At 46.9% G+C, this 24,286-nt stretch overlaps 1 protein-coding gene across 2 annotated transcripts in view; it reads left to right on the top strand.

Annotated features, from left to right (window-relative positions):
- The first annotated feature begins 71 nt into the window (after nt 1-71).
- Nucleotides 72-24,286, top strand: part of PHYKPL (5-phosphohydroxy-L-lysine phospho-lyase) — a 37,847-nt gene continuing 13,632 nt past the window's right edge. The window contains exons 1-8 of one of the 2 annotated variants that reach the window (XM_025862623.2): nt 72-199; nt 1,082-1,200; nt 2,311-2,470; nt 5,437-5,511; nt 6,138-6,225; nt 6,303-6,419; nt 7,877-7,959; nt 8,218-8,443. In XM_025862623.2, the coding sequence (XP_025718408.1) occupies nt 141-199; nt 1,082-1,200; nt 2,311-2,470; nt 5,437-5,511; nt 6,138-6,225; nt 6,303-6,419; nt 7,877-7,959; nt 8,218-8,443 (927 nt within the window). In that variant the 5' untranslated portion in view covers nt 72-140. Of the gene's footprint in view, nt 200-1,081; nt 1,201-2,295; nt 2,471-5,436; nt 5,512-6,137; nt 6,226-6,302; nt 6,420-7,876; nt 7,960-8,217; nt 8,444-24,286 lie in introns of both variants that reach the window. The other variant, XM_025862622.2, reaches the window with a different exon arrangement.

Genomic DNA, 24,286 nt, shown 5'->3' with positions numbered 1-24,286 from the left:
CCGCGGCGGGGGCGGGGCCGCGGCGGGGGCGGGGCCGCGGCGGGGGCGGGGCCGCGGCGGGGGCCGCGGCGGGGTCCGGCGGCCGAGCAGGCGAGAGGCTCCTCGGTGCAGCGTCACCGCGCTACCAGCCGCCGGGTGCCATGGCCGCCGATCGGCGCGGGAAGGCGGAGACTCTGGCCCTGAGGCGGCGGCTGATAAGGTACCGAGACGGCGGCGCGGGGCGGTGCGCTCACGCACGACGCACGCACGTCCGGCGCGGAGCCCGCGGAGCCCAGGAAACCCAGTCCCGGGCCCCGAGCGGGCTCCAGCTCCCCGGCCCGCCAGACCTGGCGGCCCCTCAGCTGGTTCCCGCGGCCGCCTCCTGCACTGCGTCCTCCCCGGGCCGCCCCCACCGGCGGCCGCTGCCCGGCTCTGGGCAGCCCTGCCTCTCGGAGGAGGCCTCTGCCCTGGCACCTGGGAGGACCTCCCCCAGGGTTGGCCCGGCCCCCGGACCTGGCCCTGGCCTGCGGGTGACCCGGGAAGAGGCTCAAAGTTCGGACGAAGCGTGGCCACGGGCGGGGAGGGACGTTTTCCAAGAAGCCTTAGAGAAAGTCCACCCGTGCTCCCCGCGGCACTTGGGGCGTGAGGCAGCTTCTGGCCAGAGCTTGGGGCTGACACCCAGCGGGACAGCGGAGACACTTGGCTGGCAGGGACCCCTCGGGGCTGAGCACCAGCCACGTGACGAGGGCGCCCTCCCTCGCACCCATCCCACCAAAGAAACACTGCCCGAAGGAGTCCCCATGGGTCTGGGGCAGCCACCTTTCCTTGGGATCCCAGGGACTAATGTGGGCACGTGCAGAAATGAGCAAGGCCATACAGCCTTCAGATGACTTCAACAATTTCAGTTTTAGCAGCTTCTTAACACATGGCTTTCCTCCTTTCCCACCACCTACACAGCAGGGGACTAGAAACAAGGAAGCACCACTGTGCCCTTCAACCTTTTGTCCCTTTCAGAATAGCGCAGGGGAGGCTGTGGTGGGTGGACTTTTCCCTTCAGATCTTCAGACATGGCTGGCTGTCCACTTCTTGTTTGTTCTCACAGCAATTCTTGCAGACTCTTTTTTCCGGAGGATCCTATTAAGATTGTCCGGGGCCAAGGACAGTACTTGTATGACGAACAGGGTGCAGAATACCTCGATTGTATCAACAATGTGGCTCATGGTTAGTATCATCCCTCGGGCTGGCAGGGCAGGGGAACAGGCTGAGGCTGTGAACCTGGTCCCAGGGGGATCCTGAGATTGCAGGAGGTGCGGAGAACGTGGGTTGAGCTCAGCAGAGGAACCCAGTCTTTCTGGTGTAGCTAGAGTATCCACGTGGTAGCTGTGCTAAACCAGACGGGAGTCAGAAACCTAGGTCTGAAGTCCAGGCCCACTTGGGACTGATGGTGAGCTCAGAGAGTGTCAGTCAGCCTGGCCATGACCAACCACACAGCAGGGCCCTGGCCAAGTGCTGGGGTTCATGGCAGGGCTTCAGCCCCAGGGACCTTCTCAGGTGCTAGACGAGGAAACTGAGGTAGGAATTCAGTTATCCAGACGGAGCCCCCAGAACTGATGGAACGAAAGGGAGTCTGTGACCCAACAGGCACATTAGGGGTTAATGAAGTAGAGGTTAAAAGCCGGGGCTCTAGTCCAGACTACTTGGGTTCGTATCCCTGCCCTCCATTTGCTTTATGATCTTGGGTAAGCTACTTAATTCTCTGTGCCTCAGTTTGCTGATCTGCAAAACAGACACGATCATACTAGTGCCTCACCTCAAGGTGTTTTGGAGAAATAAGTGAGTTAATTCAGATAATTTGCTTTGAGTGTGCCTGGCACATGGCGAGCTCTCAGCACATGGTCACTGTTATAATCCCCGGCTGTTGGCAATCCACATTACCTCCAGCCCCCCGCTGACTAGTTGAAGTCAAGCCTGCTGACAGACATTCCCCACATCCCATCTTTGCCGAACAGGCCTCAAGAAGCTTCCCTAAGGACCTGGATTCTCTAGATAGGGTCTCTGCCAGCAGCCTTTCCTTCTGCCAGAATCTCAGGGACTCCCTGTCCAGAACCACCATCTCTGTCCCCCCACTCCAACGCGCGCGCGCGCACGTGCGCGCACTCGCGCGCACACACGCACTCGCGCACACACACACATTACCACTTGAGACCCCCCCCGTCTTTCCTCTCCCACCCAACTGCTCTCCTCCGGCTAGGTTTATGGCCCGGGGCTGGGGGAGGCCCGATGGGGCCAGCTGAGCAGAGCCGCTGAGTGACGCAGGTGTTTCTCTCCCAGTCGGGCACTGCCACCCTCTCGTGGTCCAGGCCGCACACAGACAGAACCAGGTGCTCAACACCAACAGCCGATTCCTGCACGACAACATCGTGGACTATGCACAGAGGCTGGCAGAGACCCTGCCGGAAAAGCTCTGTGTGTTTTATTTCCTGAATTCTGGGTAAGTGGACTTCGGCCAGCTCCCTGCCCCCCCCCCTCCCTGGGCCAGAGGGTGAGATGGTGGAGACAGACAGAACCGTTCCGGCGGGCAAAGCCTCGTGTAGTGGACCCAGTGTGTGCTGGGGGAGAGCCAGGCTTGTCCCGGCTCAGCCTGTAGACCTGGGCGCTGGCTCTGTTGGATCCAGTTTTCTGGTCTCTTCGTAAGGCATGCCATTACCTCCGTTCCGTGATTGTCCTTGGGGCTTACGCAGGTTATACGTTCCTTTATTTCTGCCCTATGAGTACACTGGCACAGCTGGGGGGTTACGGCCAACATTCCCGCCCTCAGGTCACTAGGGGTCCTTCACAGAAATGCAGAATTCCTAAGTGGGGGTCATTGTCTGGAGAAGTAAGGGGCCTGATGAGACGGAGAAGCAGTGGGGGGTCCTGGGTCTGCTCCTGCTCAGAGACGGTCAGAGAAGGCTGCCAACCCTGTTGGAAGTGTTCTTGTCAGGGTTCCTCAGCACACGGAACAGCCTGTGCAAAGGCCCTGTGCACACTTGAGGACCCAAAGCTAGAGGAGCGGGTACGAGCGGACACATTCCAAGTGAGGAGTTTGTTTTGATCCTAAGAGCACTCAAGAAGCCGTCTGAGGGTTTTAATCAGGCAAGTGATGTCATCAGGGCTGAGGAAGAGCGAGAATGGACAAGGCTAGGCACCAGTTCAACAGCCAGGTGGCAGGTGACGGCAGCTCACACCCGGAGTGGCAGTGGGGACAGAAGCGATGACGCGCGTCAGCACACGATGACTTGTGCATGGAACCAGCCCAGCTTGTCTGGGAGAGAACATTACCACAAATCCCGCGTCGTGGCATTTGGATCAAAGTGATGTCCTCTTCGTGCACCGGTTCCCGGTCATTTCTAGGAAGTGGAATTTCCCATCCTCGCTTTGTGGATGAGGAAATGGTAGTTCAGAGAAAGGATCCAGCTTGCCCGGGGTCATCCACATGGGAGAAGGCAGAGCCAGAACCAGAGCCTCTCCAGGAAGAGCAGAGAGCTGGGTCCGGGAGTCAGCTTCCTGGGCTGGGCAGTGGGGGCAGGGTTGCTGGTTGATGCCACCACGTTCAGGCTGGATTCCAGTGACTTCCACGTTGCCAAATCCAACGGTGTCTTTGCTGTCCTTGTCTTACCCTGTCTTAGCAGTGGACTCAGCATTACCACTGTCTGGAAGTGCTCTCTGGTCTTGCTTCCAGGACGCTTCGTACTGCGGGGTTTCTGCCAGCTTCTGGCCACGCCTCGGTCTCCTGTCTCCTCGGCTGATTGCTCCTTCTCTCTTGCGCAGGGCCGGTCCTAAGCAGCTGGTTCTCTGAGCCCTCTCCCTCCGTGGTCTCGCCCCGTCCTGTGGGCTGACATAGCATTCACGTGCTGGTGACTCCCAAATTTGTGCCTCAAGCCCAGATGCTTCCCATGTGTTCCAGCCTCAGGGTTCCAACCGGACCGTCTCCAACTTGATCTGTCCAGACGGAGTTGGTGGTCTTCCACCAACACCTAGTGTGGGACTGTGGCCCTGGCTCTCCCAGCTATTCCCAGGAGGACACCGCCCCCCACTGCCACGCCCATCCTGTCTCACCTCATAAAGGCCGCACCGCCTGCATCTCTGCTCCAGGCAGGAGCCACACACCCTCCTCCCAGGCCCCCATCATGTCCCTGTGTGCAGGTGGTTTTCTGCCTCCCTCCATCTTTCTGCTGTCCATGGTGTCCTCCTCCCATCCCCTTCTACTCCATTAGCACCACCCAGCCAGAGGCTTCCTCGCCAGGTAGGAGCTAAATCATGTCCCTTCTCCGGTTAAAACTCTCCAGGGACGCCTGGCTGGCTCCGTCGGTGGAGCATGTTGACTCTTGATCTTGGATTGTGAGTTCAGGCCCCACATCAGGTGTGGAGATAACTTAAAATCTTTTGGAAAAAAAAACTCTCTTCAATAGCTTGGCACAGCACTGACAAGAAGATCCAGCACCTTCCAGGGCCCTGTGTGCGGGGCCCCTGAGTGTCTCCCCACTTCCTCTCCTGTGCTACCCCTGGCCCGCCTAGTGCCGTCTCGGTTCCCTGAGCACACTTGAGCATTTTTCCTGCACAGGGCCTTTGAGCGTGTTGCTCACACTGCCTAGAACCTTCCCTGTGGGGCCTCAGCTCAGGTGGTGTCTCCTCACAGAGTTTTTCTCTGACCCTTCTTTTAGGTTAGGCTGCCGTAACAAAACACCACAGACTGGGAGACCTAAGTGACAAATGTATTTCCCCTACTCCTGGAGACCAACATCCAAAAGAAGGGGTCAGCAGCTCTGGCTTCCTTGAGGCTCTCTCCCTGGTTTGTGATTGGCCACCTTCCTGCCACGTCTCCACTCAGTCTTCTGTGCCCCCGTGCCTCCTGTGTCTCTGTATGTCCACAGTTCCTCTTCTTAGGAGGGCACGAGTCCAACTGGCTTTGGGCCCACTCTGCTGCCCTCATTTTAGTTGAATCACGTCTTTGAAAGCCCTGTCTCCAAATCCAGTCACGTTCTTAGGTGCTAGGGGTTAGGACTTCAACATAGGAATTTGGGGGGACACAATTCAGCCCATCACACCCCTTTATCTAAAGGAAGGCCCTGTGGGGTTGTCTTGGGGGCACTTACCAAAATGATCATTCTTTCCTTTTTTTTTTTGTTTTTGTTTTGTTTTGGCTTGGCTTTCATGATGCATACTAGAATGTAAGTTCCAGAAGGGCCAGGACCTGTTTGACTTACTACTTGCCCCCCGCCCCCCAGCTCATAGCACAGAGAAGGCATTTGGTAAAATTTTCATTGAATGAATGAACTCCAACGACTCACAAATGGCATCCTGAGACCCTTCTTGCTGCTGGAAGGGCTCCTCGTTCCCTGTTCTCTGTAGGAAGCAGGTATCCAGGAGGAAAGACCTGGATAGCTGTCTGAACACTGCCCTCCTTTTCTGTCATAGGTCAGAAGCCAATGACCTGGCCCTGAGGCTGGCCCGCCAGTACACGGGACACTGGGACGTGGTGGTATTAGACCAGTAAGTGCCCTTTCTGGAAGCCGGGGCCCACCACTTACTGGGGGTCATTGAGGCTCTAGCTTTGAGTGCCTTGGGCAGGAGGTTGAGGGGCCTGGGCTCATGGAGGGAAGCATGAGGACCTGGCCATAGAGACACTCCTGCATATGCCAGGGGGCTCTTTCCCCTGGTCCTGTCTTCATGGAGCAGAGGATGCTTTGTAAGGTGGTGAGACTTGGCCCCACATTTTAGGTATTAAAATTGTCCTGATGCTGTTGAGTATCTGCTATGCACGGGGCCCAGACCCAGGGCTGGAGCATTATCCCATCCAGGATTCATTACAGTTCTGTAGGAGGAAACCAAGCACCCCCCCCCCCCCCCCTGGCCCCGGCCCCAACCCCAACTTCACAGAGGAGAGCACTGAACCCAGAGAGGTCAAATGATTAGTCACCATTACCTAGCTAGTAAGCAGCCTCTCAAGAAGTCCTGCTCCCAGGCTCCCAGGCCTGTTCTGGTTTCCAGCCCCAGGACTCGGGGGCTGTGTCAGGTTGGTCTGCCCTGAGGCTCCTGAGGTGGGGAGACAGTTGTCGGGGCCGGGCCATGGAGTGCATGCCACCTGGGCCTGAGCTCCTCTCTGTTCTCCTCCTCAGTGCTTATCACGGTCACCTGAGCTCCCTGATCGACATCAGTCCCTACAAGTTCCGAGACCTGGATGGCCAGAAGGAGTGGGTCCATGTGGTATGCACTGCCCAAGCGGGCAACAGGTCGGTGTCCACCCCCCAGCCCAGATGACATGGCGCTGTCACTCCCCACAGGCACCTCTCCCAGACACCTACCGGGGTCTTTACCGGGAGGACCACCCCAATCCAGCTGGGGCCTACGCCAGCGAGGTGAAGCGCGTGGTGAACAGCGTGCAGGAGAAGGGCAGGAAGGTAACTGCATCTGCACAGGCCCCATGAACAGAACAGCACCCGTCATTTCCTCTTGTCAGTGCAGTGATAGAGACCGGGCACCCTGAGAGACCCTGGAACCGGGGCCCACCCTTTAGGAATCTACGAGGAGGTTTAGGTGCTCAGCAGAGAGTTAGCTAAAGACTTGTCCTGGGTGTGACAGGAGTGCAGGGGCCTGGGCTGGACTGGTGTGGGCGCGGAGGGTCCTTGGAGGAGGTGCTGCCTGATTGCAGTGAGTAGGGGTTAGCGCTCAAGGTGGCGACTGGGGGGAGGAGAGGAAAGGCATGCTAAGCAGAGGGGTGGCCTGCAGAGGTGGAACCTCACCAGTGTGGGGCCCAGCTGAGCTGGCAGGAGACGAGCCGAGAGAGGCAGGCAGGACCCCCGTTCCACAGGACCACAGGGCTGTGCCGAGGGGCTGGAGGCCACTGGAAAGCTCCGAAGGGTGTTCAGAGGGAGAGTGATGAGTCGGGGGGATGCACGGGCGTGGGGCCGGCCTGCTGCCGTGAGGAGGCCCCACCGAGGGTGTTGCAGCGAGATAAAGCGCAGGGGCAGACCGGAGAGGTGTGTGTGCCCTGGGGGAGCAGTGGCCATGGCGACAGCAGCGGGAGGGAGTCAGCTATTGGCGTGAGGGCTTTCTGGAAGGCCTCGCTGGTGCAGTGACAGCTGAACGCAGGATGGACGGCCAAGACAAGCAGGCGGTGAAGCCAGACAGATGGCAGAACCAGATCAGGGGAGCTTGGCGTGTGCGTTTTAGACGCTTTACCTCCGCTTGCAGAAAACCAGGAAAGCAACAGCTCCGGGGGCAGCAGGGGCGGCCAGTTCCTGTCCCGTCGGCCCCCCATCTGGGCGGTAGTCTCTGAAGCAGTTCCGAGACCCGACGTAGCTTGGAGGTCACAGCTGTGAGAAATGGGGTCCCTGAAGGGGTTTAAGCAGGACAGTGATGAGTTCAGTGACTGGGCCGAGGATCGGCCTGGTGGCCACTGGAGGACGGACTGACTGCAGGAGGCGTCCCGTGAGGTGACACCCGCGAGAGGCCAAGACAGGTGTGTCGGGGCGGAGGGGATGCGTGGGATGTACAGACGGTGGAGAGGCAGAGGCTGTGCTGACCGATGCATCACGGAGGGGGGCCTCATTTCTCTCAGTGGGGGTGATGGGAGTCACTGGGCGGGGCAGGGAGGGAACAGGCCAAGGAGGGAGCAATCAGTGCCTTTCATCCGGGACGTGCTAAGTACAAGGAGTCTGGAGAATTCCACGTGTTAAGAGTTGGTTTGCGGCCTGAAAGAAAACCCAGTCCCAGACCAGATGTGATCTGGAGCCCCAAGGGGCCACACGGCGATGCTGGTGACTCATCCCGCCAGGAGCCAGCATTGGCAGGCCGCGCCTAGCCTACCACCCAGTGCCTCCCCGGTGGTGTCCCCAGCGTTCTCTCTCCTCCACAGATCGCAGCCTTCTTTGTGGAGTCTCTGCCCAGTGTTGCGGGGCAGATCATTCTCCCGGCTGGCTACTTCCCCGAAGTGGCAGAGTGAGTAGCTGGGACGGGGTGCCTCAGGGAGGGCAGGGCCGTAATGGGGCTTCCCGACCTTTGTTCCAAATTCCAGTCTCAGCCTGGCCTATTGGCCAGAATTTTGAGAAGAAATGGTGGCCCCGAGAAAGCCAGCCACCTGCCTAATGCCCCCGCCTTACTGCTGGCAGAGCCAGGGTTCAGCGTCCAAGACCCCCCAGCTCCTGGTCCGATTTCCTCTTACCGCAGACCCCGTCAGCTGTGTGTCCTCTGCCATAGGCACATCCATGGGGCTGGAGGGCTCTTCATCGCAGATGAGATTCAAGTGGGCTTTGGCCGAGCAGGCAAGCACTTCTGGGCCTTCCAGCTACAGGGAGAAGACTTTGTCCCCGACATCGTCACCATGGGCAAGTCCATTGGCAATGGCCACCCAGTAGCCTGCGTGGCCACAACCCAAGCTGTGGCAAGGGCCTTTGAAGCCACCGGCGTCGAGTATTTCAACACGGTGAGTGAAGGCTCCAGGGCAAGGGAGCACTCTGGGGTCTGTCAGACCTCACCATGCTTGTCCTTAATGAGCAAAGGCCCCAGGCCTAGCATTGTGCCCAGCACAGAGATTCCTAAGATGCTGTCCTCGGCAGTTACCGCAGGTCAGAGGAAAAAAACATACAACCTTAAAAACTAGCATCAATCCAAAGACTGTCACAAGAGATCGTGCCTTGTAAAGTATGCAGAAAGAATACAAGGGGCCCTCCCTCCCTCCCTTCCAGCAGGCACGACCTGCTGTGTGCCAGGCCCTGTGCCTGAGCCGACGCAGATGTGTGAGGAGCTCCATCTGTTTGGATGACGCATGGTCTGGGGACAGAGTTGATATTCCAGTAGGAGCTTTGGGGAGAACATGGCTCCCCGTCCTTGGGGTACAGACTAGAGAGCTTCCCCTAAGTGAAGCGAGTCCTTGTGTTGCTGGAGAAGCCACAGCATGTTCGCTGGCTGAGAGAACACACAGTGGGTGAGGGGAGCATGGTGGTCCCCAGGGGCTTCCTTAGAAACAGCTGAGGAGTCCAGACTGGTCCCGAGGGCGGTGACGACCTATGGAAGGGTTTTCACTGGGGGTAGAGGAGATGTGAAATACACTGTAGAAGGATCTCTGGCGATCAGTGTGGAGAAAGAACCAACCGTGAGGCAGGCAAGAGAGGAGGAGGCCCAAGTCTGGGCACCGGCCACAGAGAAGAGATAGGAAGGGAAGGCAGCGAGGGGAAGAACTCACTGTGACTTCCCAAAAAAAAGAGCCGGGTTGAATTGGAGACGGAAACATGTCAGGATTGGGCAAGATGGTCGAGAGTTGGCAGAGAAGGTCGTGAGGGGTGAGGGCTGACAGTTCGGCAGATTGTCACTCGACGCCCAGGGGACACGCAGACAGAGCCTCTGCCCTGGACAAGCTCCCCATTGAGGAAGACAGACCCACAGACACCTGATCGGGGAGGCGTAGAGAAGGGCTTGATGGAAGGGATGTGACATCAGTGCTCAGCACGGGGACAGCACAAGGGACGTGGGGGGGGGGTGCCAAGAAGAGGAGAGGTGTGGGAGGACTAGCCCTGGGGACAGACTACCCAGTGGAGCACGATCCAGCTTTTTTGTTGTTGTTTCTTTGTCTTGACCTGAAGTGCACATAGTTAGATTATATAAACCTCTGTCCCTGCACAGTTCTCTCCTCATTAACCAGTTAAAGTAATAATTACTTTTATTAACGTCGTAAGCATCCAAGAAGCCATCATTCCAAGTAAAAGTTAGGCCCTGGACGGTAACCTGTCTCTAGCCATATTGCTGCCCTCCTACCCCCCAGCCCGATAACCACCTCCGGGTTCATTGTTCATTCTAGTTTTTTTTATCCTTATAAAAAGTGTGTAATGCCGTGTGTTCTCTTGGGAGATTGGTTTTTTGCACCTAACATGATATTACTGAGAGTCGTCCACATTACTGGTCACCGAAGTTGGACTGCTTCATAATATGCCACTGTCTGAATGTGCCGTGATCCGCTTGTCCATTCCCGGTGATGTGCTTTGGGGATGTTCCCATGGTTTTGGGGGCTATAAACAATTTTTATAAGTTTCTGTTGTGCACATGCAAGAGTTTTTCTTGGGAATAGACCTAAAAGTGGACTTGCTGGGTCATGGGATCTGTGTTCACTCTCCATTTTTAAGAGATGATGACATCTGTTTTCCAAAGTAGTTCACAAGTTAACTACCAGTGGTGGATAAGAGATTCTGTGGGTCTGCTTCCTCTCAAACACCTTTTAATGCTTGCCAGGCAAGTGGGGTGTAAAATGGTAACCCCTCAAATCAGGGAATGGTCTTGACATGCCATTGCCTGGTTTCAAACTATGTGAAACATCTTTATGTATTTTTTTTCTTATTTTAATGTAATTCCAGTTAACATACAGTGTAATATTAGTTTCAGATGTACAGCATAGTGATTCAACACTTCATACATCACCCGGCGCTCATCACAAGTGCACCACTCAATCCCCTACACCTACTTCAGCCGTCCCCCACCCCCTCCCCTCTGGTGACCATCAGTTTGTGGTCTATAGTTAAGAGTCTGTTTCTTGACTTGTCTCTCTCTCTGTTTTTTCCCTTTGCTTGTCTGTTTTGTTTCTTAAATTCCATATGAGTGAAATCATAGTATTTTGTCTGTCTCTGGCTTATTTCATTTAGCCTCATACGCTCTAGGTCCATCCATATCGTCGCAAATGGCAAGATGTTCTTTTTTATGGATGAATAATATTCTGTTGCATAAATATACCACTTCTTTATGCATTCATCAGTCAGTGGACACTTGGGCTGCTTTCATATCTTGGCTGTTATAAATAACCCTGCTGTAGGGGCACCTGGGTGGCTCAGTCGTTAAGCGTCTGCCTTCAGCTCAGGTCATGATCCCAGGGTCCTGGGTTCGAGCCCCGCATCGGGCTCCCTGCTCCGCAGGAAGCGTGCTTCTCCCTTTCCCACTCCCCCTGCTTGTGTTCCTGCTCTCGCTCGCTCTCTCTCTCTCAAATAAAATCTTTAAAAAAAATAACAATAATCCTGCTATAAACATAGGGGTGCATGTATCCCTTTGAATTAGTGTTCTTGTATTCTTTGGGTAACTACCCCATAGTGTGATTGCTGGGTCATAAGGTAGCTCAATATTTAAGTTTTTGAGGAACCTCCATACTATTCTCCACAGTGGTTGCACCAGTTTGCATTCCCGTCGATAGTGCAAGAGGGTTCCTCTTTCGCCACATCCTCGCCAACACCTGTTTCTTGAGTTGATTTTAGCCATTCTAACAGGCGTGAGGTGATATCTCCTGTGGTTTTGATTTGCCTTTCCCTGATGGTAAGTGATGTTGAGCATCTGCTCATGTGTCTGTTGGCCATCTGGATGTCTTCTCTGAAGAAATGGCTTCTGCCCGTTTTTAAATTGGATCATTTGTTTTTTGGGTGTTGAGTTTTATAAGTTCTGTATTTTAGATATCTTCATATGTTTATTGGCCATGTGTTTCCTGTTCTGCAAAATGCCTATTTTTTCTTTTGCCCATTTCTTGATTGAGTTACTAGAGCTTTTCTTATTTAAAACTAGCTTTGTGTGCCTCTATATGCATTTGTGTGTGTATGTGTATAAATAGGCATGCGCGCGCACACATTTTTTTTTTTTTAAGATTTCATTTATTTGAGAGAGAGAGCACAAGCAGGGGGAGCAATAGAGGGAAAAGCAGGCTCCCCGCTGAGCAGGGAGCCTGACATGGGGCTCGATCCCAGGACTCCAGGATCACGACCCGAGCTGAAGGCAGACACCCAATGACTGAGCCAACGAGGCGCCCCCATATTCTTGATAATAGTCCTTTGTCAATTGTGTAGGTTGGGTCCTTCAGTGATTTTCAGGGAATTCTAAGTTCAAAACTGTGAGGACCAGGGCACCTAGGTGGCTCAGTTGGTTAAGCATCCGACTCTTTATCTCAGCTCAGGTCTTGATCTCAGGGTCATGAGTTCAAGCCCCGCATTGGGCTCCATGCTGGGAAGTGTGATCTGAGAAACTGATCAATTTTTCCTTGTAATACTGTCGATTTTTTGCTTTATTTCATATATATTAAACATATACATATTTTTTATTTCTATACGTTCATTGGGAATTGAATCTTTTTTTTTAAGAGTATATTTTTAAGTAATCTCTATACCCGATGTGGGGCTCAAACTCACTGCCCTGAGATCAAGAGTCACATGCTCTACCTACTGAGCCAGCCGGGCACCATGGGAATTGAATCTTTATTTTTTTTTTTAAAGATTTTATTTATTTATTTATTTATTTGAGAAAGAGAGAGACAACATGAGCGGAGGGAGAAGGAGAGGGAGAAGCAGGCTCCCCACTGAGCAAGGAGCCTGATGCGGGGCTCGATCCCAGGGCCCTGGACTCCTGACCTGAGCCAAAGTCAGACGCTGAACCAACTGAGCCACCCAGGCGCCTCTTTTTTAAAACTTGAGGTATGACTGACATGCTAGTTTCAGGTACACAACATAATGATTCGATATTTATCTCAAAATGATCACCAAAACAAGTCTAGTTAACATCCATCACCACACATAGTTACAGATTTTTTTTCTTGCAGTGAGAACTTCTAAGGTCTACTCTCTTAGTAACTTTCAAAAATACGGTAGAGTATTATTACCTATAGTCCCCATTCTTCACATTTTACCCCCAGAACTTATTTATTGTAACTGGAAGTTTGTACCTTTTGACGAACTTCATTCACTTCACCCATCCCCCACCACCGCCACCTGTGGCAACTACTGATATGTTCTCTGGATCTAAGCGTCCCATTTTGGGTTTGTCCTTTGCTTTTTTTTTTTTTTTTTTAGGATTTTATTTCTTTGAGAGAGAGAGCACGAGCAGGGCGGGGAGCAGCAGGTGGAGGCAGAGGGAGAAGCAGGCTCCCAAGGAGCAGGGAGCCCGATGCAGGACTCAATCCCAGGACCCTGAGATGGTGACCTGAGCCCACAGGCAGACGCTTAACCAACTGAGCCACCCAGGCGCCCCTGTTTTTTGCTTTTTGTTTTGATTCCACAAATAAGTGAGGTCCAGAATTTGTCTTTCTCTGTCAGACTGATTTCACTTAGCATAATGTCCTCAAGGTACAAGGCATGCTGTCACAAATGGCAAGATTTCCTTTTTTTTTTATGATGGGATAATATTCCATTGTGTATATATACGCATTTTCTGTATTTATTCAACCATGTCCGGACACTTAGGTTGCTTCTATGTCTTGGCTATTGAAAATAGTGCTGTTGGGGCACCTGGGTGGCTCAGTTGGTTGGGTGTCTGCCTTCAGCTCAGGTCATGATCCCAGGATCCTGGGATCGAGTCCCGCATCGGGCTCCCTGCTCCGCGGGAAGCCTGCTTCTCCCTCTCCCATTCCCCCTGCTTGTGTTCCCTCTCTCGCTGTCTCTCTCTCTGTCAAATAAATAAATAAAATCTTAAAAAAAAAAGAGAGAGAAAGAAGAAAAAGAAAATAGTGCTGCAATTGACACGGGGATGCAAATATCTCTACAAGATAATGTGCTTTGTTTCCTTCTGATATATACCCAGAAGTGGAATTTCTGGATCATATGGTAGCTCTATTTTTAATTTTTTGAGGAACCTCCATACTGTTTTCCAGAGTGGCTGCCCCAATTTACATTCCCACCAACAGTGCATGAGGGTTCCCTTTCTCCACATCTTTGCCAGCACTTGCTATTTCTTGTCTTTTCGGTAATAGCCATTCTCAGAGGCGATATCTCATTGTGGATTTGATGCTGAGTGATGTTGGGCACCTTTTCATGTACCTGTTGGCCATCTGTATGTCTTTTCAGGAAAATGTCTATTCAGATATTCTGCCCATTTTAATCATATTCTTTGTTTTTTTGGCTTTTGACTTGCATGAAATCTTTATGTTTTGGATATTCGCTCCTTATCAAATAAATGATTTGCAAATGTTATCTCCCATTTGGTCAGCTGCCTTTTTGTTTTGTGGGTGGTTTCCTCTGCTCTGCAGAAGCTTTTTAGTTTGATGTAGTCCCACTTGTTTATTTCTGCTTTCGTTGCCTTTGCTTTTGATGTTAAATCCAAAAAATTGCCAAGAATGTTGTCAAGGAGCTTACCATGTATGTTTTCTCCTAGGAGTTTTATGGTTTCAGGTCTTATATTCAAATCTTTAATCCATTTTGAGTTAATTTTTATACACGGTGTAAAATAGTCCAGTTTTCCAGGAATTGAATCTATCATAAGGAATAATTTTTTCCTAATAATGATTTTGGCTCTTAAATTGTATTTTATCTGATGCTATAAAGCTTCTCCAGCTCTTGATTAGCTTTAGGTATGTTTGTTTTAACAAGCATGTATCTAGGATTTGGTTTTTTGTCCAAATCTGTCAATATTTGACTTTAAAGTGATTACTTTAGACAATTTAATGTAACTTGATATAATTAGATCTCTTGCTAACATCCTCGTTTATAATTTCAGTTTATCATACTTTTCTGTCTCTTTTAATCCTTCCTATTTAATTTAGTATCTGTATTAAAAGTATTTCATCCCGGGCGCCTCAGTGGCTCAGTCAGTTAAGTGTCTGCCTTCAGCCTGGGTCATGATCCCAGGGTCCTGGGATCAAGCCCCGCTTCGGGCTCCCTGCTCCGTGGAGTTGCTTCTCCCTCTCCCTCACCCTCTGCTGCTCCCCCTGCTTGTGTTCTCTCTCTCTCTCTCTCTCTCTCTCTCTCTCTCTCTGTCAAATGAATAATAAATAAATAAAATAAATAATCAAATAAATAATCAAATCAAATAAATAAATAAATAAAATCTACCAAAAAAAATTAAAATGTATTTCATCCCGAATTATTTTCAGCGCAAGCCTTTATATTGCAAACCTTCTGAAATCTTGTGTGCTAAGGAATATTTTTATCAGGCCCTCATATTTATATATTTTATTTTTTTTACAGATTTTATTTATTAGAGAGCGCACAAACGAGAGAGCACAGACGGGGAGCAGCAGAGAGAAAGGGAGAAGCAGGCCTCCTGCTGAGCAGGGAGCCCTATGCGGGGCTCGATCCCAGGACCCTGAGATCATGACCCAATCTGAAGGCGGACACTTAACCAACTGAGCCACCTAGGCGCCCCCATATTTATATATTTTAGCTAAATATATATAAATATATATTTTATAGCTAAATATAAAATCTAGGTCCTGTTTTCCTCCAACACGTTAAAAGTATATTCCGTTGTCACCCTGTAGTGATGTAGAAAAAGCTGAAATCATCCATTCTTTTTCAGTTGAAATATAATTTACATACTGATAAAATTCACTCTCTTAAATACAATTGGGGCACCTGGGTGGCTCATTCAGTCAAGCCGCTGCCTTCAGCTCAGGTCATGACCTCAGGGTCCTGGGATCGAGCCCCGCATTGGGCTCCCTCCTCATCGGGGAGTCTGCTTCTCCCTCTGCCCCTCCCCCCACTCGTGGACACACACACACACACACTCTCATAAATAAATAAATAAATAAAATATAAATAAATACAAATTCAGGGACACCTGGCTGGCTCAGTCAGAAGAGCATGCAACTCTTGATCTCAGGGTCATGAGTTCGAGCCTCATGTTGTATGTATGGATTACTTCAACACATAAATAAACTTTAAATACAAATTCAGTGGGTTCAAATTCACGTACAAATCAGTGGTGTTTAGTGTACTCACCAAGTTGTGCAACCACCATTACTGTCTTAATTCTGGAATGTTTTCATCACCCAAAATACAGCCCCATTAGCAGTCACTCCCCCATCGCCTTCTCTCTATAAGTCCTGGCAATCACTAACCTTCTTTCTGTCTTGACGGATTTGCCTATTCTTGACATTTCACGTAAATGGAATCACAAAAACATGAGATCTTTTGTGTCTGACTTCTGTGATGTAGCCTAATGCTTTCAAGGTTCATCCGTGTTCTAGCATGAATCAGTACTTCATTCTTTTTTAGGGATGAATAATAATCCCGTTGTATGAATATGCCACATTTCACTTATCCCTTCTTCACTTAATGAGCATTTGGGTCATTTCCCCTTCTTGGCTATTATAAATAATGCTGCAGTGAACATTTGCGTCCATGTGTTTTTTTGAACCTATATTTTCTGTTCTGAGTATGTCCCTGTGATTGGAATTGCTAGATCATATGGCAACCCTAGGTTTAACTTTTTGAGGATTGACAGACTTTTTTCAAGTTGCTGTACCACTTTACATGCCCACCAGCAATGTATGAGGGTTCCAATTCCTCCGTTTCCTCTCCACCATTTGTAATTTTCCGTCCTTTATTATAGCCATCCCAGTGAGTGCGAAGTAGTATTTCATTGTGATTTGCATTTCTCCCGTGGCTAATGATGTTGAGCATCTTTTTATGTGGTTATTGACCATTCACATATGTCCTTTGGAAAATGTCTACTCATGTCCTTTGCCCATTTTTAAATTGGGTTATTTGTCTCTTTTTGCTGAGTTGTAAGAATACTTTATCAGGCACTAATCCTTATCAGATAGATAATTTGGAAATATTTTCTCCCATTTCTGAGTTATCTTTTCACTTTATTTGTAGTCTCCTCTGAAGCACAAAGGATTTTAATTTTGCTGGAGTCCAGTTTATTTTTTCTTTGCTGACTAGTGCTTTGGAGTCCTATCTAACAAACCACTGCCTAATCCAAGGTCATGAAGATTTACACCTTTGCTTTCTTCTAAGGATTTTACAATTTTAGCTTTCAAACTTAGGTCTTTGGTTTATTTCAACCTAATATTTTGCATTAGGGATGAGGTGAGGGTAATTTGACTCACTTGCATGTGGATACCAGTTGTCCCAACACCATTTGCTGAAAAGACTATTTTTATCCCATCGAATGGTCTTGGCACCCTGGTCAAAGTTGGCCAGCAACAAAAGTTGAAATAAGCAAATAGGATTATATCAAATTAAAAAACTTTTGTACAGAGAAGAAAAGTACCAAAAAAACAAAAGGCAGCGTACTGAATGGGAGATGATATTTACAAATCAGACATCTAGTAAGGGGTTAATATCCAAAATATGTAAAGAACTTACACAACATAAAAACAAAACAAAACAAAAAAACACAGTTGAAAAATGGACAGAAGACCTGAATAGACATTTTTCCAAAGAAGATATACAGATGGTCAACAAACACATGAAAAGATACTGAACGTCACTCATCATCAAGGAAATGCAGATCAAAACCACAATGAGATATCTCCTCACACCTGTCAGCATGGCTGTTATCAGAAAGACAAAAAAATAACAGGTGTTGGCGAGGATATGGAGAAAAGGGAACCCTCGTGCACTCACTGTTGGTAGGAATGTACACTGGTGCAGCCACTATGGAAAACAGTGCAGAGGTTCCTGGAAAAAGTTAAAATAGAACTACCATATGACCCAGCAAATCTACTTCTAGCAATTTATCTGAAGAAAATTAAAACCAATCCAAAAAGACCTATGTACTGCTGTGTTCATTGCAGCATTATTTACAAGAGCTATGATAGGGAAGCAGCCATCAGTTGATGAATGGATAAAGAAGATGTAGTGTGTGTGTGTGTGTGTGTGTGTGCGCGCGCGTGCGTGCGTGTGCGCATGTGCACATGCGCGCACACCCCTGGGTAGTTCAGTCAGTTGTAACTTCTCTTACACACACACACACACACACACACTGGAATTTTATTCATCCATAAAAAAGGAATGAAATCTTGCCATCTGTAACAACGCAGGTGGAGATGGAGGACATAATGCTAATGAAATAAGCCAGTCAGAGAAATACAAATACCATATGATTTCACTTTTGTGTGGAATCTAAAAGACAATTGATTCTGAGTTTTCTGAGTTTTTATATATTTTGGATATTAACTCTTTATGAGATCTGTTATTTGCATACATCTCCCATTTGGTAGGTTTTGTTGATGATTTCCTTCACCGTGCAAAAAAGTTTTTTCAATTTGATGTAGTCCCAATTGTTTATTTTTGCTTTTGTTGCCCTTGTCTAGATCCAAAAAGGTATTGCTTAAACAAATGTCCAAGAGTTTACTGCCTATTTTCTTCTAGGAGTTTTATAGTTTTACATCTTATATTTAAATCTTTAATCCATTTTGAGCTTAGTTTTATATATGATGTAAGAAAGTGGGTCAGTTTTTCTAACACCATTTATTGACGAGATTATCTTTTCCCCATTATATATTCTTGCCTCCTTTGTTGTAGATTAATTGGCCATATAAGTGTGATTTTGTTTCTGGGCTCTCTATTCTGATCCATTCATCTGTGTGTTTGGTTTTGTGCCAGTACCATACTGTTTTGGTTACAATAATTTGTAGTATAGTTTGAAATCTGGGAGCATGATACCCCAGCTTTGTCCCTCTTTCTCAAGGTTGCTTTGGCTCTTTAGAGTCTTTTGTGGTTCCATACAAATTTTAGGGTTATTTGTTCCAGTTCTGTGAAAAATGTCATTGGGTATTTTGATAGGGATTGCATTGAATCTGTAGATTGCTTTTGGTAGTATGGACATTTTAGTAATATTAATTTCTCCAATCCATGAGCACCGTATAGCTTATCATTTATTTGTGTCGTCTTCAATTTCTTTCATCATTGTCTTACCATTTTCAGACTACAGGTGTTTCATCTCCTCAATTAAATTTATACCTAGTTATTTTATTCTTTTTGATGCAGTTGTAAATGGGATAGTTTCCGTAATTTCTGCAATAGTTTGTTACTAGGAGATGAAAACACAACAGGGGCGCTTGGGTAGTGCAGTCACTTCAAAGCCAACTCTTGGTTTTGGCTAGAGTCGTGATCTCAGGGTTATGGGATTGAGCCCCATGTCAGGGTCTAGGCTTAGCGGGGAGTCTCCTTAAGATTCTCCCTATCCTGTGAATTGTGCAAGACTGTTGAATCACAGATCTGTACTTCTGAAACAAATAACGCAACATATTTTAAGAAAAAAGGAAAAGAAGAAGATAACAGGAGAGGAAGAAAAGGGGAGTATGTCAGAGGGGGAGACGAACCATGAGAGATGATGGACACTGAAAAACAAACTGAGGGTTCTAGAGGGTAGGGGGGTGGGGGGATGGGTCAGCCTGGTGATGGGTATTAAAGAGGGCACGTTCTGCATGGAGCACTGGGTGTTATGAACAAACAATCAATCATGGAACACTGCATCAAAAACTAATGATGTAATATATGGTGATTAACATAACAATAAAAAAATTTGAAAAAAAAAGAAAAAAAAAAAAGATTCTCCCTATCCTTCCCCACTTCTCTCTCACTCTCCAAAATAAATAAATAAATCTTAAAAAAAAAAAAAGGAAAGAACAGATTTCTATACATTTTGTATCCTGCAACTTTACCGAATTCCGTTAAACTAATAGTTTTTGGGTGTAGGCTTTACAGTTTCCTATATTGTAGTAGCTCATCTGTAAAGTTTTACTTCTTCCTTTCCAATTTGGATGCCTTTTATTTCCTTTTCTTGCCTGACTGCTATGGCTAGGACCTGCAGGTACTGTGTTCAATAAAAGTGGCAAGGGTGAGCGTCCTTGTCTTGTTCCTGACCTTGAGAAAAAGCTTTCAGGGCGCCTGGGTGGCTCAGTTGGTTAAGCGACTGCCTTCGGCTCAGGTCATGATCCTGGAGTCCTGGGATCGAGTCCCACATCGGGCTCCCTGCTCAGCAGGGGGTCTGCTTCTCCCTCTGACCCTCTTCCCTCTCATGCTCTCTGTCTCTCATTCTCTTTCTCACAAATAAATAAATAAAATCTTAAAAAAAAAAAAAAGAAAAAGCTTTCAACTTTTCACCATTAAGTATGTTGTTAGCTGTGGGTTTGTCATATATGGCCTTTATCATGTTGAGGTATGTTGCCTCTATACCCACCTTTTTTAGAGTTATTATCATGAATGGATGTTGAATTTTGTCAAATGCTTTTTCATCTTTTGAGCTGATTGGATGATTTTTATTCTTTGTCTTGTTAATGTGGTGCATTATATTGAATGACTTGCAGATATTGAACCATCCTTGCATCCTGGGAATAAGTCCCATTTGATCATGGAGTGTGATCCTTTTAATGTATTAACTGAATTTGCTTTACTAATATTTCGTTGAGGATTTTTGCATCTATGTTCATCAGGGATATTGGCTTGTAATTTTTTTCCTTTTTTTTTTTTTAACAATGTCGTTGATTTAGGTATCACAGTAATACTGGCCACATAAATAAGTTTGGAAGCATTCCTTCCCTTTCAGTTTTTTGGAATAAATTGAAATTTTGGGAAGGATAGGTCTTAACTCTTTAAATGTTTGGTAGAGGGGCGCGTTGGTTAAGCATCTGCCCTCGGCTCAGGTCATGATCCCAGAGTGCTGGGATCGAGTCCCACTTCGGGCTCCTTGCTCATTGAGAAGCCTGCCTCTCCTTCTGCCCCTCCCCCTGTTAGTGCTCTCTCTTTCTCTCTCTCTCTCTGTCAAATAAATAAATAAAATCTTTAAAAATAAATAAAAATAAATGTTTGGTAGAATTCACCTGTGAAGCTGTCTGGCCTTAGGCTTTTGGTTTTGGGGAGTTTTTGGATTACTGATTAAATTTCATTACTAGTAATAATCTGTTCAGGTTTTCTGCTTCGTGATACAATCTTGGAAGATAGGATGTCTCCAGGAATTTATCCATTTCTTCTAGGTTGTCCAATTTATTGGCATATAATTGTTCATGAAAATCTTTTATGATCCTGTGTATTTCTGTGGTATCGGTTGTAACTTCTCTTTCACTTCTAATTTTTTTTGTTCCTCTCTCTTTTTTCTTGACAAGTCTAGCTACTATAGATTTTTCAGTTTTGTTTATTTTTTACAGGACCAGCTCTTAATTTCATTGATCTTTTCTATTTTTTCCTTTTTAATCTCTATTTTATTTATTTCCACTCTGATTTTTATTTTCTTCCTTCTACTAACTTTGGACTTTGTTCTTTTTTTTTCTCATTCCTTTAGGTATGAGGTTAGATCATTGATTTAAGATTTTTACTGTTGGGGCGCTGGGTGGCTCAGTCGTTAAAGGTCTGCCTTCAGCTCAGGTCATGATCCCAGGGTCCTGGGATCGAGCCCTGCATTGGGCTCCCTGCTCAGCGGGAAGCCTGCTTCTCCCTCTCCCACTCCCGCTGCTTGTGTTCCCTCTCTCACTGTGTCTCTCTGTCAAATAAATAAATAAAATCTTTAAAAAAAAAAAAGATTTTTCCTGTTTCTTGATATGGATCTGTGTCACTATACTTCCCTTTAGAACTGCTTTTGCTGTTTCTCGTAGATTTTGGACCATTGTGTTTTCATTTTTGTCTCAAGGGTTTTTTTTTTTTTCTCTTTGATTTATTCATTGACCCATTGGTTGTTTAATAGCATCTTGTTTAGCCTCCATGTGTTTGTGTTTCTTCCAGTTCTTTTATTGTAATTGATTTCTACTTTCATACTGTTGTGGTTGGAAAAGATGCTCAATGTGACTTCATTCATGTTAAATTTACTGAGACTTGTTTTATGGCCTTACTTGTGATCTGTATTGGAGAATGTTCCATGTGCCCTTAAGAAAAATGTGTATTTTGCTGTTTTTTTGATGGAATATTCTAAATGTTCTGTTAAGTCCATGTGGTCTAATGTGTCATTCAAGGCCAGTGTGTCCTTATTTTCTGTCTGGATGATCTCTCCATTGATGTAAGTGGGGTGTTAAAGTCCCCCTACTATTACTGTATTACCATCAGTTTCTCCTTTTGCATATGTTAATATTTGCTTTATATATTTAGATGCACCTACATTGGAAGCATAAATATTTACAAGTGTTTTATCTTCTTGTTGGATTGATCCCTTTATTATATAATACCTTTCTTTGTCTCTCATTACAGTTTTTGTTTTAAAATCTATTTTGTCTGGGGTGCTTCAGTGGCTCAGTCAGTTAAGCGTCTGCCTTCGGCTCAGGTCATGATTTCAGGGTCCTGGGATTGAGACCCACGTCAGGCTTCTGCTCAGTGGGAAGTCTGCTTCTCCCTCTCCCTCTACCCCTCCACCTGCTCATGCTTGCAGTCTCTCTCTCTCTCTCAAATAAATAAATAAAATCTTTTTTTTTTAAGATTTTATTTATTTATTCATGAGAGACAGAGAGAGAAGCAGAGGCAGAGGGAGAAGCAGGGAGCCCAGTGCAGGATTCGATCCCAGGACCCTGGGATCATGACCTGAGCCAAAGGCAGATGCTTGACCGACTGAGCCACCTAGGTGCCCCAATAAATAAAATCTTTGAAAAAATAAAGTCTATTTTGCCTGATATAATAATTGCTACGCCAGCTTTCTTTTCAGTTTGCATGGAATATCCTTTTCCATGTCTTTAAGTTTATATTTCTTTAATGCTGAAGTGAGTCTCTTGTAGGCAGCATGTAGATGGGTCCTGGGTTTTTGTTTTTGTTTTTTTACCTATTCAGCTACCCTGTGTCTTTTGATTGGATCATTTAGTCCACTTACAGTGATTATTGATAGGTATTTATTTACTAACATTTTGTTTGCTGTGTTCTGGTTGTTTTTGCAGTTCTTTTCTATTTTTTCTCTTCTCTTTCCTTGTGATTTGATGACTTTAGTGTTAGGTTTAGAGTCCTCTCTGTTTATTTTTTGTGTATCTATTATACGTTTTTGGTTTGTGGTTACCATGAGGTTCATATATAACAACCTGTGTGTAGCAGTCTATTTTCAGTTGGTGGTTAGGTTCAGACTCATTCTAAAAAATACCACATTTGGGGTTGCCTGGGTGGCTCACTCATTTAAGTGTCTACCTTCGGCTCAGGTCAAGATCTCCAGGTCCTGGGATTGGGTCCCGCATCTGGCTCCTTGCTCAGTGGGAACTCTGCTTCTCCCTCTGCCCCTCTCCCTGCTCCTGTGCTCGTGCTTGCTCTCTCTCCCTCTCTCCCTCCCTCCCTCCCTCCCCCGCTCCCCTTCCTCCCTCCTCCTCCCTCTCAAATAAATAAAATCCTTAATAAATACATAAACCACATTTTTACTCCCCCCAACCCACACACACATACATTTTGGTTTTGATATCATATTTTACATCTATTTTGTGTATTCATTAATTGTTGCAGATGTAGTTGATTTTAGTACTTTTGTCTTTAACCCTCATTAGTTTTATAAGTAGCTCAGGGCGCCTGGGTGGCTCAGATGGTTAAGCATCTGCCTTCAGCTCAGGTCATGATCTCAGGGTCCTGGGATCGAGTCCCACATTGGGCTCCCTGCTCCTTGGGAGCCTGCTTCTCCCTCTGCCTCTCTTTCTCTCTCTCTCTCTCTGTCTCTGTCTCTCATGAATAAATAAATAAGATCTTTAAAAAAAAAATAGCTCAGCTTGCCAGTGAGATTTTTTTCTTTCATATATTTCCTTATTTCTAGTTACTGTCTTTTCTGCTTGAAGAAGTTCCTTTAATATTTTTTGTGAAGCCAGTTTAGTGGTGATGAACTTCTAGCTTTTGCTGTCTGGGAAATTCTTTTACCTCTGCCTATGTTCTGAATGATAACCTTGCCAGGTAGAGTATTCTTGATTGTAAGGTGTTTTTTGTTTTTTTGTTTTTTTGTTTTTTCCTTTCGGCACTTTGAATATATTGTGCCACTGTCATCTAGCCTGCAAAGTTTCTGCTGAAAATTCAGCTGATGATCTTATCAGGGTTCCCTGATGCATAACTAGTTGCTTTTCTCTTGCTGCTTTCATCTTTACCTTTAATTGTTGACATTTTAATGATAATGTGTCTTGGTGTGGGCCTCTTTGGGTTCATCTTAACTTGGACTTTCTGGGCTTTCTGGACCTGTATGTTTCTTCTGCCAGGTTAGGGAAGTTTTCAGCCATTATTTCTTCAAATAGGTGTTTTGTCTCTTGACTCTCTCTTCTCCTTCTGGGACTGCAGTCAGTGAATGTTAGTACACTTGATATTGTCCCAGAGGTCCCTTAAACTATCCTTTTTTTTTTTAATTCTTTTTTCTTTTTTACTGTCCTAATTGGACGATTTCCATTACCCTGTCTTCCAGATCACTGATCCATTCTTCTGTATCATCTCATCTGTTGTTTATTCCCTCAAGTGCATATTTCATTTTTAGTATTGTATTCTTCAGCTCTGACTGGTATTTTTTTTATTTTCTCTCTCTTTGTTGAAGTTCTCACCATGGTTATCCTTTCTTCTCCCATCTTTATGACCATTACTTTGAACTCTTTATTGGGTAGATTAGTAGATAAGCATCTCCATTTTATCTAATTCTTTTTCTGGGGTTTTGTCTTATTCTTTCATTT

This window comes from Callorhinus ursinus, unplaced genomic scaffold, assembly GCF_003265705.2.
Source record: "Callorhinus ursinus isolate GAN/ISIS: 27379988/994484 unplaced genomic scaffold, GSC_fseal_2.0 scaffold81, whole genome shotgun sequence".
In the NCBI taxonomy this organism is placed as follows: domain Eukaryota; kingdom Metazoa; phylum Chordata; class Mammalia; order Carnivora; family Otariidae; genus Callorhinus; species Callorhinus ursinus.
The sequence above is the reverse complement of the archived record's forward strand: the minus strand, read 5'-3'. Positions and strand labels throughout refer to the sequence as shown.